Raw genomic sequence first — 16166 nt, 5'->3', positions numbered from 1 at the left:
CATTATCACCTCATCAGTGTTGCGACAACACTCTGATATTTGGGCAAAAACTCTATGGTAGAATCCATTTTTACCATAAAGTTTTTGCCCAAATAACAGAGTGTTGCCGTGACACCACAATGTGATGATGGTACATGCCAGAAGTTACATTGCCACATTGCCAGCAACGTAGCCTGGACCTCCCTCCCTCTCCTGGTAAGTCCCCCCCACCCCCAGGAAGGACCTGGCAACCCTATTTCAACATAATATTTTTATGCTGTACTTCATTTTGGCTTTCCAGGCAGCTTCCAATAAAGCAGGCATGTCCAACTTCGAACAGGTAGTGATCTATTTTTTCTGGCCAAAAGTGCCGGTGATCTACCACCATGAAAATAAAGTTTCAAATTAGTTTCAAATTAGATTTTAACCCACTAAAGTTGGGTTCCACCGCCCGCCCCCCATTTATAATGCACCTTCTGTCATTTACTGGTAAGCAAAATAAGCAAAAACAAAACAGAGAGACGAAGATCCAGAAAAAACTGTGAACATGTTTTATTTTTTATTGAGTTATAATTTTCTTTAACTGTGGGGCTAGTGATCTACCTCTGACCCCTCTGTGATCTACTGGTAGATTGTGATCTACCTGTTGGACATACCTGCAATAAAGAATTCAAAATTAACACTACCAACAATAAAGTATTATATTGCACACAGAATTAATACCAACAATCACAGCAGACAGTGGTATTAAAATAGTAAAATAGCAATAAAATATCTATATAATAAAACAGCAGCAAAATGACCTAAATGACCTTAAACCAAACAGTTGTTATCATAAATAGCTCTTTACCAGTGAATTATTCAGACCATGCAATCTGCATGCAAATTCCTATTAATAGGAATTTGGTGAGAGCCAGTTTTGTGTAGTGGTTAAGTGTTTGGACTCTAATCTGTGAGAACCGGGTTTGATTCCCCACTCCTTCACTTGCACCTCCTGGATGACCTTGGGTAAGCCGTAGTTCTGACAAGAGCTGTCCTTGAAAAAGCACCATTTCTGCCAGAGCTCTCTCAGCCCCACCTACCTCACAGCCACAGAGTGTCTGTTGTAGGGAGGGGAAGGGAAAGGATTTGGTAAGCCACTCTGAGACTCCTTCGGGTAATGAAGGGTGGGGTATAGATCCAATCTTCTCCTTCTCCTCCTCTTCTTCTTCTTCCTCTTCTTCTTCTTCTTCTTCATCATCTTCTTCGTCTTATTCTTCTTTGTCTTCTTCTTTGTCTTCTTCTTCTTTGTCTTCTTCTTCTTCTTCTTCTTCTTCTTCTTCTTCTTCTTCTTCTTCTTCTTCTTCTTCTTCTTCTTCTTCTTCTTCTTCTTCTTCTTCTCTTTGAGCAAAAGGGGCTGGGATCCAAACAGCTGCTTTAGGCATACCCATGGGCTAGAGAGTATACGCCCACTGAAATTTTTTGCATTCTTTTTTCTTTGAACTGTCATGTCATAATTTGCTTTTCATAGTCCTCTGAGTTTCAAAGCAGGTTGCTGTGTAGTATGTTGAAATCCTCATGGATCACTGCCTTGTCGTGGCGAGGGGGCTTGCGCAGTTCAATGAAGCTGTGGGCTATGCCGTGAAGGGCCACCCAAGACGGACAGGCCACAGCAGAGAACTCAGACCAAGCGTGATCCACCTGGAGAAGGAAATGGCAACCCACTCCAGTATGTTTGCCAAGAAAACCCCATGGACAGTATCAAAAGGCTAAAAGATATGATGCCGGAAGATGAGCCCCTCAGGTCGGAAGGTGTCCAATATGCTACTGAGGAAGAGCAGAGGACAAGTACAAGTAACCCCAGAAAGAGTGAAGCGGCTGGGCCAAAGCCGAAAGGACGCTCAGTTGTGGATGTGTCTGATGGTGAAAGGAAAGTCCAATGCTGCAAAGAACAATACTACATACTGCATAGGAACCTGGAATGTAAGATCTATGAATCAAGGTAAGCTTGACGTGGTCAAAAATGAGATGGCAAGACTGAACATCGATATCCTAGGAATCAGTGAACTAAAGTGGACAGGAATGGGCGAATTCAACTCAGAAGACCATTATATCTACTACTGTGGCCAGGAATCTCGTAGAAAAAATGGTGTGGCCTTTATAGTCAACAAGAGAGTGCAAAAGGCAGTACTGGGATACAATCTCAAAAATGACAGAATGATTTCTGTCCGATTCCAAGGCAAACCATTCAACATCACAGTAATCCAAGTCTATGCCCCAACCACTGATGCAGAAGAGGCTGAAGTGGACCGGTTCTATGAAGACCTACAACACCTCCTAGAACTAACACCAAAAAATGATGTCCTCATCATCATAGGGGACTGGAATGCTAAAGTAGGAAGTCAAAAGGTAACTGGAATAACAGACAAGTTTGGCCTTGGAAAGCAAAATGAAGCAGGGCAAAGGTTAACAGAGTTTTGTCAAGAGAACACACTGGTCATAGCGAACACCCTTTTCCAACAACCTAAGAGGCGACTCTACACATGGACATCACCAGATGGGCAACACCGAAATCAGATTGACTATATAATTTGCAGTCAAAGATGGAGAAGCTCTATCCAGTCAGTAAAAACAAGACCTGGAGCTGACTGTGGTTCAGATCATGAGCTACTCATTGCAAAATTCAGACTTAAACTGAAGAAAATTGGGAAAACCACGAGGCCATTCAGGTTTGACCTAGATCGCATCCCTGATGAATATACAGTAGAGGTGAAGAATAGATTCAAGGGTCTGGATTTGATAGATAGAGTGCCTGAAGAACTATGGACAGAGGTTCGTGACATCGTACAGGAGGCAGCAATCACCACCATCCCAAAGAAAAAGAAATGTAAGAAAGCAAAGTGGCTTTCTGATGAGGCTTTACAAATAGCAGAGGAAAGAAGGAAAGCGAAAGGCAAAGGCGAAAAGGAAAGATTTACCCAACTGAACGCAGATTTCCAGAGAACAGCAAGGAGAGATAAGGAGGCCTTCCTGAATGAACAGTGCAAAGTAATAGAAGAAAACAATAGAATGGGAAGGACTAGAGATCTCTTCAAGAAAATTGGAGAAATCAAGGGAGCGTTCCATGCAAAGCTGGCCATGATAAAGGACAAAAACGGTAGGGACCTAACAGAAGCAGAAGAGATTAGGAAAAGATGGCAAGAATACACAGAAGAACTATACAAGAAAGACCTCAATGTCCTTGACAAACACGACGGTATAATCACTGACCTTGAGCCAGACATCCTGGAATGTGAAGTTAAATGGGCCTTAGAAAGCATTACTAACAACAAAGCTAGTGGAGGTGATGGTATTCCAGCTGAGCTATTCAAAGTCTTAGAAGATGATGCTGTTAAAGTTCTGCACTCCATTTGCCAGCAAATTTGGAAAACGCAACAGTGGCCACAGGATTGGAAAAGATCAGTATACATTCCAATCCCAAAGAAGGGCAATGCCAAGGAATGTTCAAACTATCGCACAATTGCACTCATATCACACGCTAGCAAGGTCATGCTCAAGATCCTACAAGCTAGGCTTCAACAGTACGTGGATAGAGAACTACCAGAAGTACAAGCTGGGTTTCGAAGAGGTAGAGGAACGAGAGATCATATTGCCAACATTCGCTGGATTATGGAGAAAGCAAGAGAGTACCAGAAAAATATCTACTTCTGCTTCATTGACTATGCTAAAGCCTTTGACTGTGTGGATCACAACAAACTATGGCAGGTCCTTAAAGAGATGGGAGTACCAGACCACCTCACATGTCTCTTGAGAAACCTGTATAAGGGCCAAGAAGCGACAGTTAGAACCGGATACGGAACAACTGATTGGTTCAGCATAGGAAAAGGAGTACGACAAGGATGTATACTGTCACCTTGCTTATTTAATATATATGCAGAGTACATCATGCGAAATGCTGGCCTGGATGAATCACAAGCGGGAATTAAGATTGCTGGGGAAAAGATCAACAACCTCAGATATGCAGATGATACCACTCTAATGGCTGAAAGTGAAGTGGATCTAAAGAACCTCTTGCTCAGAGTAAAAGAGGAGAGCGCAAAAGTGGGCTTGAAGCTCAACATCAAAAAAACTAAGATCATGGCATCCGGCCCCATCACTCCTTGGCAAATAGAAGGGGAAGTCGTGGAAGTAGTGACAGACTTCACGTTCCTGGGATCCCAGATCACCGCAGACTGTGACTGCAGCCATGAAATTAAAAGACGCCTGCTCCTTGGGAGGAAAGCGATGGCGAACCTAAACAGCATGATAAAAAGTAGAGACATCACCCTGCTAACAAAAGTCCGCATGGTCAAAGCAATGGTATTCCCAGTAGTCATGTATGGCTGCGAGAGCTGGACTATAAGGAAGGCCGAGCGCCGAAGAATAGATTCTTTTGAACTATGGTGCTGGAGGAGACTCTTGAGAGTCCCTTGGACTGCAAGAAGAACAAATCAGTCAATCCTCAAAGAAATCAACCCTGACTGTTCCCTGGAAGGCCAGATAATGAAACTGAAGCTCAAATACTTTGGCCACCAAATGAGAAGGGAGCACTCACTGGAGAAGACCCTGATGCTTGGAAAGATTGAAGGTCAAAGAAGATGGGGACGGCAAAGGATGAGATGGTTAGACAGTGTCATCGATGCAACGAACATGAAGTTGAGCCAACTTCAGAGGACGGCGGAAGATCGGAAGGCCTGGCGAGAGCTCGTCCATGGGGTCGCGAAGAGTCGGACTCGACTGTGCGACTGAACAACAACAACAAATGTTGAAAAGGGTACTGTTTGAAAAACCCAAGACCAAACCCAAGACCCACTTCAAGGATGTGAATCTAAATCACAGTTTCCTCTAAGCTGTGTTAGGGGGTGCTGGCGCACAACATTTCAGAGGCCATCTCAGAGGATTTCTGCTCTGCTCACAACCAAGCTTCCATAGGAACAATGGAGGATGGGGGCACCTCCTTCTGGGGCCCATAGAATTGGACCCCCTGGTCCAATCTTGTTGAAATGTGGGGAGGTTTTTTGAGGAAAGGCACTAGCAGCTATGCTGCAAATTTGGAGCATCTACCTCAACAAACAACCCCCCCCCTGACCCCCAGGTACCCCTGGATCAATTTTTCATTATAGCCTATGGGGCCCACTGACTATAATGGTCACAATCTATCTATCTATATAAAATAAAGTCCCCTCACCATAAAATCAATGCCCATACCAAACCCCTGGACCTAGAAACATGAAATTCAGAGAGCACTCCTACCATGATGTAGATGCTCACTAAGAAGGGATTTTTAGAAATTTGACCCCTAAGGGGGTAAAAAGGGGTAAAATGTGCTCCCCCCATTGATTTCTATGTGGCTGCCAGGCTGCTGCCTTCTTGCACCCCCCACTCTCTGATTGGTCAGCTGCAGAACTCCGTTCTGAGGTAAAAACAGTTACAGGAGACTGCACAGAGCTAATGACAGTTGAGGAAATCAGGGATGCCCAACAACCACCTGTGAGGTGCAGTAATGCTGCTGGCCCAGCCTCCCTGATGGCTTCTAACACTCTTCCCCTATACCTGACAGGTGGCTGTCTGTCAGGTGCAGCAGTGGGTGTAGGGTGCTTAAAGCCATCAGGGAGCCCACCCCAGCTGTAATGGCTTAGCAATCCTGCTGGCCCAGCCTCTACAATGGCTTGCAATACTCCTCCCCCCTACACTGGACAGGCAGTTGCCTGTCTGGGGTAGGAGAGGGAGTGGGATGGTTACAGCCATTGGGGAGGCTTGCTCAGCAGGATTGCCCTAGCGCTGCTGCTGGCCCAGCCTCCTTGGTGCCTTTAAACACACACACACCCAACACCAGACAGGCAGATGTCTGTCAGGTGTAGGAGCAGGGCCAGGGTACTTTAATCCATTAGGGAGGCTGCCCAAGCAGAAACACCTTAGCAATGCTGCTGGGCCAGCCTCCCCAAAGGCTTTAGACACACTCCCATCCACCCCTCCTCCAAGTGACAGGCGGTTGTCTTTCAGGTTCAGGAGCAGAGGCAGAGCATTGAAAGCCAACAGGGAGGGTACCCAAGCAGCATCGCCTTAGCAATCCTGCTGGTCCAGCCTCCCCAATGCCTTCAGACATGCCACCCCTCCTATACCTGACAGACAACAGCCTGTCAAGGGTTGAAAGGGGTGCGGAGTCCTTAAACCCATCAAGGAGGCTAGCTTAGCAGGATTGCCTTAGCGCTGCAGCTGGCCCAGCCTCCCTGATACCTTTAAACAGAACCCCCCAATACCAGACAGGTGGGTGTTTGTCAGGTGCAGGAGCAGGGCCAGGGTACTTTAATCCATCAGGGAGGCCGCCCTTTAGCCACACTCCCACCCACTATGGAAATTTACCCCAAATTTGTAGAAAAGTGGTTTCCTGTATCAGGTTATTTAACTTTTCACAATGTGGCTTCTGGAAAATTGGTTCGTATGAATGTGCTTAATATCTGATTGCTCGGATGTTGTTTAGAATGTCCCACTTCTTAAATGTAACATAAATGAGAAGCATTTTTTTTTTTAAAAAAAGTATGCCCTGCACTCAAAAATAATTCTATGCCCAGGCCAAACCCCTGCACCAAGAAACCCAAAATAAGGGGATTGCATTCCTACCATGATCTCAGCCCCCACTATGAAGAGATTTCTGAGAAACATGACCTCTAAGTTGGTAAAAGGACAAAATGTGTTTCCCCAATTGTTTTCTATGTGTCTGGCAGGCTGCTGCCTCCTTGCCCCCCCCCTCAATTGGTCAACTGTTGTTGTGTACACCCACATCACAGATGGTTTTTAAAATTTCCATTACAGTGGTGCTGTTGGAATCAGTGTGATGTGGTGATGTGGTGGTTGGAATGCTGGGTTAGGAAGAAGAGATCCATGAAGCTCACTGGGAGACTTTCTTTCAGCCTAGCCTAACTTACAAGATGGTGTGAGAAAAAAAGTGAATGGCCATGTATACTACAGTGAGCTCATTGGATGAAGAATAGTATAAAATGTAAAGTATAATAACAACAACTTGAAGTGCTCTGGATCACCACTTTTATCTTAAGTCACTCTGGTGTCCCAACAAAGTGATTGTATTACTTGACAGCACAGTTTCTTTCAATAGAAGGATGATAGGAATCCCCTTTCACCTTGCTTATCTATGCTCAAAGGTTGAATTCCCAAAATGTCCGTCTCCTGCAGAATGAGGGAAACATGAGATAAAAAAGGTTAGAGTACCTTTGTGGATTAGAAAATACAGATTTTGGTGATATATGCTTTCTTTAAAGAAAGAGTCTGGCAGTAAAGCTGAACAATTTGATTATGGCACAAGCTATTTTTATAGGGGGAAGTCAAACAAGATGGTGAAGAGATGGAGAGGTAGCTGACCAAAAGCGGTAAATGGCTTGCTCTTTCTAGAAACAAAACACAGTGAACATGAAATATAGATTGTGATCACATGGGTAATGTGACCATACCAGCAACTCAGAAACATGATCAAGATAAAATTACAGGTGTCACTGTCAACATTTCTGTTTACTGTCCTGCTGCAGGCAATGAAAAAGCAATATACCAGGGTGCAGAAGAAGCCAGGATGAAAAATAATACAGAAACCATTATAATGCCATTATACAAATTAATGATGTAACCTCATCAAGAATATTGCATGCTGAATTGGTCACCTCATCTCCAGAATGAAATTGCTGATCTGAAGGCAGTTCAGATAAGGAGAAACTAGCATAATTAAGAGAATGTATGAAGAGCAGTGCAAAGGAGGATGGACAAGATTAGTGTTGTTTACTTTAGGAAGCAGATTAATAAAAAAGGAGACTAGAAGAGTATATAATCATGTGCTGTTGGGGTGACACCCTCAAGCTGCTCTTATCTGTTCTGTGTCATCAAAGTGTTACAGGGATCCCAGTGTAGTTGCTGTGGCTTTAAATATTTTATCAAAGACAAATGGTTGTATAACCTGCCCCTGGTGGGGTAGGGAGTAGGGTGGATGGAGACACAGTTTCAATAATTTGCACCCCCAGGGAATAAGTTTTTTTACGGCCCTGATTACCAAGTTTTCCTCTCCTCTTCACAACAGTTCTGTGAACAAACAAAATATCCATAAATCCAGACATTGAGAAGAACCTGTGTCACTTAATTCACTTTTGCTTTTGTCTTATTTCTCCCCCACCCCCAGAGTTATTGGTGCAATGAGTAACTTTGAAGAGTTCCGGAAAGCTTTCAGCTGCCCAGCAAATACTACAATGAATCGAGGGGCAGACTCCTGTCGGCTCTGGTAGCTGCTTCTCTGGAATCATGGGCTGAAATAACTCTCAACCATGCCAAACTGTCGATGAGCTCCTGATGCTTCAGAGCACTGTTGCCATCTATGGACCAGTTTCACTTTTTATGTGCCTTGTGATCTGGGTGGTTAACCAACCCACCCAATGTAATATTTGCTTGTTTAAGATATAGAAACCATTTAAAATATAGGGCATAGAAAAACGACAGGCCGTATTGAAGAAATATTTAAAGATGGAGTTCCTTTTGGAGTATTTTAATAATACATTCTAATCCAAGACATACATCCCGATTATTGTGTATGCTTGCTTGAAAATAAGTCCTGCTATATTCTGTGAGCCTTACTCACAGGTAAAGGATATAGAATTTTAGGTTTGCAAGACTTAAATGGTGCACTACTGCTTTTCAGAAGAAAGAAACAGAGAAACATAGTATGGTTGCTACAGTGGTAATTTGAAAGGAGTTGATGGCACACCCACATTAAGAACACATGTGTGTGTGTTTACACACTACATCTAGAACTAGAGTTGCCAGCCTCCACGTGGGGCCTGGAGATCTCCAGACTACAGAGATCAATTCCCCTGGAGAAAATTATTGCTTTGGAGGGTGGACTCTATGACATTATGGTACCACCCTTCCCAAACCCCACCCCCTCCAGGCTCCACCCAAAAATGTCCAGGAATTTCACAACCTGGAGTTGCCAACCCTAATACCTGCTGTTGCACTCTTCTGAACTTAGTATATATATAACGTGCTGCTGCATCTATCTTTCCTCTCAAGTTTTTTAAACTCCAAAAGCAGTTTAGAGATATTAGGAGAAGGAACAGAAGATGACAACATGTACTGAGAAGTCTTAACCCCTTTTTCTCCAGCACCTTTTCTGCTCAAAATCCTACTACTCCCATGCCTGCCTGCTTCTCTCTGCATTTATTCATGCAGGTTCTTCTTCTTCTTTCCTCTATGAATGTATGTGGAAACAAGTGCATTCGTGCATGCACTACATCTGTTCCTTGAGTAGCAACTAGGAGACAATAGGGCTGCCAACTCCCCCGGTAGGGCGGAAATCCCCCGCCCCGGAGGCCCCGTTCCCAGACGCCGGGGAATCGGGGCCCGGGGGGAACCCCGCCCCGGCGTGTGCGTCACCGGAAGTGACGTCGCACGCTGGGGGCGGGGCCACACCATTTAAGGGGAAACCAAAGAGTTTTCCCCTCAAATGGCAGCCATTTGAGGGGGAAACTCTTTGTTTTTTCCTCAAATGGTGTGGCCCCGCCCCAGCATGTGACGTCACTTCCGGTGACGCTCTGGCGGTGCGCGCGCATCCCGAACAAGCTCCCGGAGCGACTGGACGCTCCCCCGCCGGTAAGTATTTTAAATTTGGCAACCCTAGGAGACAAAGATGGCTACTACAATAAAGGAAAGCATTCCCTCATTTTCTTTACCATTGTTTCCCACACAGCTTTAGTTTACTCCTTAACTAGAGCACAACCCTAGCTGGTATATACCTACTGGAGCTGAGAACAAAGCAAAGCTAGACTGTTTTCTTTAGCAGTATGAACTGCTGTAACAAGAACAAAAACGAAATCTCTGGCTGTACGTACAATTCTTTCACATGTGTACATCTTTGGATTTGAGCCATCATTTTTTTGTACCTCTTGGATGTGATACTAGTTAAACAAAATAACTGTGAAATATATAATTCTGATTCAGGAAATGTAATCTTCCTGATGCCAGCAAAGGCCTGGTCACATAATGATATTTTAGGCCTGATTTATGTATACCTTTAACAGTGTGGTACCACAGTTCCTGTAGTTTCTCCCAAACTGATCTGTGTATGTCTACATACATCCAGCATACACATTCTGTCCTAAGAGTGTAAATATGCTCTCAGGCAAATACAAGACCTCAGAAAAGCTCAGGATGTTGCGTCTATATATAAATATGGCATCAGGATGGACCTCATAGGCAGAAACATTTGCATGTCTGGACTAATATGGAACCTAGATGAGGAGCACAGATCACCTTTGGCCAAAGATACGTGTAAAAGTAGTCTTTGCTGGATTCTTATTTTCCCTGCAATTTACTTTACCACATAAGTTGCAGAACTGTTTCAAGAATAGATCAAGATATGTAACTGTGTTAGTCTGTCTGTAGCAGTAGAAAAGAAGTTCAATAGCATCTTAAAGACTAAAGAGTCCAATAGCACCTTAAAGACTAAAAAAAATTGTGGCAGGGTGTGAGTGTTTGTGAGTGACTCACGGAAGCTCATACTCTGCCACAAATTTTGTTAGTCTTTAAGGTGCTACTGAACTCTTGCTCTTTTCTTCTGTTTCAAGAATAGTGCTTCAGTATAAAAGCAAATGTTTTCACAATTGTTGTATACATTTTTGCACATTACATTTATATGGGAAAACATATTAATGCTAATTTGTTTAAATATAGGAATTTTGTGAACTATATCCTATAATAAAAGCTTTTAGGAGCACCTGGATCATTTACTGCAGAGTCATTCTCAAATTTATTTTAATCACAAAAGATGAAGATGAGGGCTGATGCCACATGACCACATGGCGAAAGCCAGGACCAGCCAACATCACTTCTAAGTCCCACTGATTTTGCTTGCCTAATTATCCAATGGAAATAATCAACAGGCATTTAAAAATACTTATTTCAGGCTGTGTTAGGCACATGATTACACATATGGCCTATCTGTTTGGATAGCAAGGTGCAAGTTCAATAATACATTCAAATTTTTATGAAGCAAGCGGAATATGCCTCTGTTACTGATTACCATCTTGCAACATGGTTATTGCCAATTTACCAGATATGCAGTATATATTCTCAGTTGCCAAACACTTTATCAGTTGCCAGAAATACTTAGGTAAATGGTGGTTTTATCTACTGCAGTAGAAACTTGCTTTGCTAATCAGATCTTTTAATCCAATTTAAAGTATGAGAGATTCAAGATTCCCTAGTGATTATTCTAAGCAAGCATGTGTCTTACTAAATATACCATCAAAGATAGTAGCTTAAAAAAAGCCAGACGACATGTTACACTAATCTGTGATCACAGAGACAGATGATAGTATGGTATCATGCTTATAGTAGCTCCCACTATTACGACTTGATATGGAAATATGCATGGGATTTTAATCTTATCATATGAAGAAGAAGAGATTGGATTTATACCCCGCCCTTCACTCAGAGTCTCAGAGCGGCTTACAAACTCCTTTCCCTTCCCCTCCCCACAACAGACACCCTGTGAGGTGAGTGGGGCTGAGAGAACTCTGACACAAACTGCTCTTTTTCAAGGACAGCTGTGCCAGAGCTTGTGACTGACCCAAGGTCACATCAGCAGGTGCAAGTGGAGGAGTGGGGAATCAAACCCGGTTCTCCCAGATTAGAGTCCGCACACTTAACCACTACACCAAACTGGCAGTACAAAATGCAGTACAATTTTGTTGGCTTGATTTTCTGCTGGTGCAGAACCTTTCTATATGTTTTATCCTACTCCTTTTATAGTTGGCCAGTTCATATGAGCTTGCTGCTCTAGCAAAGTAGTGTTCAGTGATGCAGCAATAGTTCCACAATCTCCTCATGATTTACAGCAGCGCACTAGTACAAAAGGCTCTAAGACAGCAGTTCCCAACCTTTTTGGTATGGTGACCCATGTCCAAATGTATTTGTTATGGTGGCTGGCCCACTTTTAAGAAAATCACAGCGTGCCACTTTCACTTTCTTTGATTATCAGGTTTTATGGTAGCCTCCACACTCCATGCTGGTTTGGCTTCCTTTGATCATCGGTTTTTATGGTAACTCTGCATAGACTTATGGCTGTTTTATGGCCATTCAGGGGTGACTTTGCAGTCAGTACGGGGTATTTGAATGTGGTTTTGAGCTGCACTTTTTCCTCCCAGTTGAGAAAATGTGGAGCAAATGCTAGATGCAGAATCAGGCACAGACTGGGATGGGCATGCAGCAAGCACAGGGCAAAGATGGGGATTCATCAACTTCCTGTGGTAGCTGCAATATCCTCAAACTTGCACATGACGTACCCTAATAACCTGGAGGGTATGAGATTGTTTCTTACAAAACTGCCTCATGCTTCTTTTGGATAAAAGCTGCAGATCAGGTTTCACAATATTTGGGTCACACATGGCCTACAGATTTACCTTGATTTTTCATAGAAAACAAATCCCACCTGTATCTCTGCTAGGCAGAATCTCTCAGAAATATGCATCTATGGTAATAAACAAAAGACCTGAGCCGCACTAAACTCCCTTTGTTCATGCAGTCAAGGAAAGGTATCTTTCAAGTTTCTTTCTAACAAGGGGTAGTAGTTACAGAAAGCTTGAACAGGGTTGCTGACTCAGGGAAATGATGATTAGTTCTTCTGTCAATACAAGTAGCTCTTTTTGCCAGTCAAACAGACTTGGGTACAGGAAAGCTCAGGTTTAGGTCACAGGGAAGGCAGAGAACAAGCGGGAATCAGTTTACTTAAAATATTTAGAGACTGCTTGACAAATTAGCTCAAAGTGGTTTCCATAAATAATCCATAAAATGGAAAACCGTGAAACAACATTTTTGAAGTTTTACAGATGCCAAAACCCAGCAACATTTACCCGAACCAGAAACACATTAAATTACCCAAATGCCCTTTTAAGTGATTCTGCCTTGCATCTTCTACAAAACACTGGCAGGGACAAGCATGCACTTTCTTGGGCATGCTATTCTACAGGACTGGTACTGCTGGGGATGCCAGCCTCCAGGTGGGACCTGGGGATCCCCTGGAATTACAGCTCATCTCCAGGCTACAGAGATCAGTTCCTCTTGAGAAAATAGATGCTTTGGAGGGTGGACTCTGTAGCACTGTACCCCACTGAGGTCCCTGTCCTCCCCAGGCTCCACCCCCAAATCTCCAGGAGTTTCCCCACCTGGAGCTGGCAACCCCACTCCCCCATCTCCTACCAGTGTCTAGGAGGGATCTGGCAATCAAAATGCCTTTTCAGACTGAAAAAATCTCTGCTCCCTCAGGAACACTAAGTACTTTTTCTCTATTGAGAACAGAGTTCTCAATGGATCATACTCTTTGAGGTATGTGTTTCCCAATCTATTTAGGCTTATAAATTTAAAACTCAGCACCTTGAATTGAATTCTGAAATGCATAGGCAACCAATGTAGATGTTCAAGAATCTCAGTAATATGAAAGGTTTTACCTATCATGCTCAATAGTTAGGCTGCAGTATTTTGAACTTACTGAGGTTCTGAGCTGTCTACAAGGGCAGCTCTACATCAAGCATGTTATAGTATCCTGTCCTTGTGGTTACAGTGGAATGGATCAGTGTGGGTTGACTTTATTTAAAGAATGCATAATTTTCAAGCTAGATTTAATTGAAATAAGGGATTCCTATCAACAGTGCCAACCTGGTTCTCCATCAATTCAAAACACATTTAGGAACAAAGTATAAGAATGGACAGTTATATAGAGACTTCATCTTCTGCTAACCTAGCTTGTGCACATGATGTAATGAGTCTTGTTTCCAGACCCAGAAACCAGTGACTTAAATTTCACACTCTACAAACGTCTTTTGTTTTTTTTGTACTTTTATTTTTATAATGGAGACTTTGGGGACTGCTTAGTCTTTTAGTCCCCAGTGAGGGCAAAGCTTGAACTCAGGGTGCCACCTGGCATTCACTTGACCTAATATGAGGGGGTTATAGGCTTGAAGGAACTGCACACTATACTTGATTAAAACAATTAAGAAACAGGTTTGCTTCATCACAGGTCCACGTTCCCATCAGTATTTGCAGTCCTCATTCTGTGTTCTGGCTGGATGGATCTTTTTACTCACTTGGGTTATACAACCAATTGCCTGGTTGCACAGCTGGATTGGACTCCCGAGGATGACGGAGGACAGGAGGGCCTGGCGGGATGTGGTCCATGGGGTTGCGAAGAGTTGGACTCGACTGTGCGACTGAACAACAACAACAAAAGCAGCTGGATTGGGAGCTAAACTCTTTATTCATGCACTTATGTGTAGCTGTAAATGCATGTTTACTCAGAAGTAAGACTCACTTTGTTCATTAGCTTATTCCCCTCGGTGAATAGGATTGCAGCCCTAGTTTTGTTTTAATAAGGTCATTAATAGGCTTTGAGATAAGGAAGAACAGGCTAAAACCAAAGAGCTGAAAAAATGACAATAGAGAAGACAGATTTTAGAGTAATTATGTAAGTCTGTTCATCTGTTAATTCTCTTGAGGATTTTTAGTCAACTGTTTACATTGAGTAACAAAAAGGGTTTTACAGAAGCAAGAGAGACTCAGTCAGGCAATGAGAGACTGAAGGGGTATTTTCCTCTCTTAAATTCCTTTCCTATGATTTCCTCCTTCTCATTGTACTAATGAAAACACAGCATTATTTCACTTTAATTAAAATCCTGCCATGCAATTCTTTTGATAGAGAAGCATTTCTAGTTTTTACCCAGTTAAATCGTTTAATGGAAGATATGCTAAGTGTTACCAGGATCAGCACTGCTGCTTCTCTTTGATTGCCATCAGGTGTAATGGTTTTTCCAGCTGCTTGTGGGGGGGGGGGCGTCTCCCAATTCATAGTTGGATATAAGTCAGGGCTTTCCTGTGGGATTCTGAAATCCGATGCAGAAACTAGTTCCTAAAAATGTTGGACTTGCTCTCCACCATGCAGTAGTTGTTGCACAATCATTTGTATGCTATTAGTGAGAAATATAGCTTATATTTCTAATTTATACATTTTCTTGGAAATACTGAAATAAATGGGACTTGCTTCCAAGTAAACATTATCTCATATAGTCATTTCCAATTTCATCTGGTTTGCAGTTAGAGTTGCCAACCCAGCTTGGGAAATTCTCTGAGAGGGCAGAGAGAGGGCAGAGAGAGAACACTCAGCAGGGGGGTCATGTCCTGTGATGCTACATCCTATGAAGCCAACCCAGGTCAAATGTCAACTTTTCCAACTCTTCTTCTTCCACCAAAATTCAAATTTTAATTTAAAATTTCCATCTCATATCACCCTTTTGTCCTGCCTTGCATTGTAGGTTTCTGTATGCATGTGTTCTGTTGTATGTCATAGGCTGTGGTCACATGAGCAGTTTGCCATGATATAGCAGCATTACCTATATTGGATTTAAAGAGCACGATCAGACAGCAACACCTGCCTTCTGTGCCACACTCATCGGCACCCTGTGTTGCCCTGCTTTGGAAGTGGAGTAATCAGACACTGGGGAAAGTCCAGCGTTTACGGATGCCACTGCTTCCAATCCATTTTCCAGGACATCTGAACTCTCCTGCTGTTCTGTTTGGTGGAATTAGAGATGCACCCAGATTGCGACAAGCCTCCAGTGTGACCGCAGCCATACTAATCCTTTGGCTCTAAAAACTAGTGCTGTTATACCCAGTCATGTTCCACTCAACCTAAAAACAAGCAAAAATAAACAAACAAAACCCTCAGAACATGAAATCTGAAAATACTGTTCAGGTTCTTCTTAGTGTTGAGGAGAAAAATCCACTCTGAAGTCCCACAAGATGATGCTAGAAAACAGCAGTCCCATCGCTCTTTCAATCCCCAATGGCTGCTGGCATTTAGGATCATCACAAGCAACAAATCAGTTTATCCTAGTGTCTATGATATACCATAGGAGAAAAGAAGTCCTAGAGCATCACCTTCTGTAGCCCTTCTATGTTGTAGTACCTAGAAGAAACAGAAGTCCTTGGATTCCACCTTTTAAAGCTGCCTTTTTTGCAGGGTAAAGCTGCTATCTGCAGTCTGGATATGTGCTGTAATTATGAGCAATTTCTAGGGCCTGCCTTAAGGGTGATAGCTGTATTGTAGCAGCTGCACCAAGCTTAGAGAT

General features: G+C 43.1%; 1 protein-coding gene across 2 annotated transcripts in view; it reads left to right on the top strand.

Moving 5' to 3' along the window:
• PHEX (phosphate regulating endopeptidase homolog, X-linked) overlaps positions 1 to 8830 on the top strand; it is a 226349-nt gene extending 217519 nt beyond the window's left edge. Inside the window, exon 22 of one of the 2 annotated variants that reach the window (XM_015422949.1) lies at positions 8177 to 8830. In XM_015422949.1, the coding sequence (XP_015278435.1) occupies positions 8177 to 8279 (103 nt within the window). In that variant the 3' untranslated portion in view covers positions 8280 to 8830. The remainder of the gene's footprint in view (positions 1 to 8176) is intronic. The other variant, XM_015422951.1, reaches the window with a different exon arrangement.
• The last annotated feature ends 7336 nt before the right edge of the window (positions 8831 to 16166 follow it).

This window comes from Gekko japonicus, unplaced genomic scaffold (assembly GCF_001447785.1).
Source record: "Gekko japonicus isolate JY-2015 unplaced genomic scaffold, Gekko_japonicus_V1.1 scaffold117, whole genome shotgun sequence".
NCBI lineage: Eukaryota > Metazoa > Chordata > Lepidosauria > Squamata > Gekkonidae > Gekko > Gekko japonicus.
This window is presented reverse-complemented; position numbering and strand designations above follow the sequence as displayed.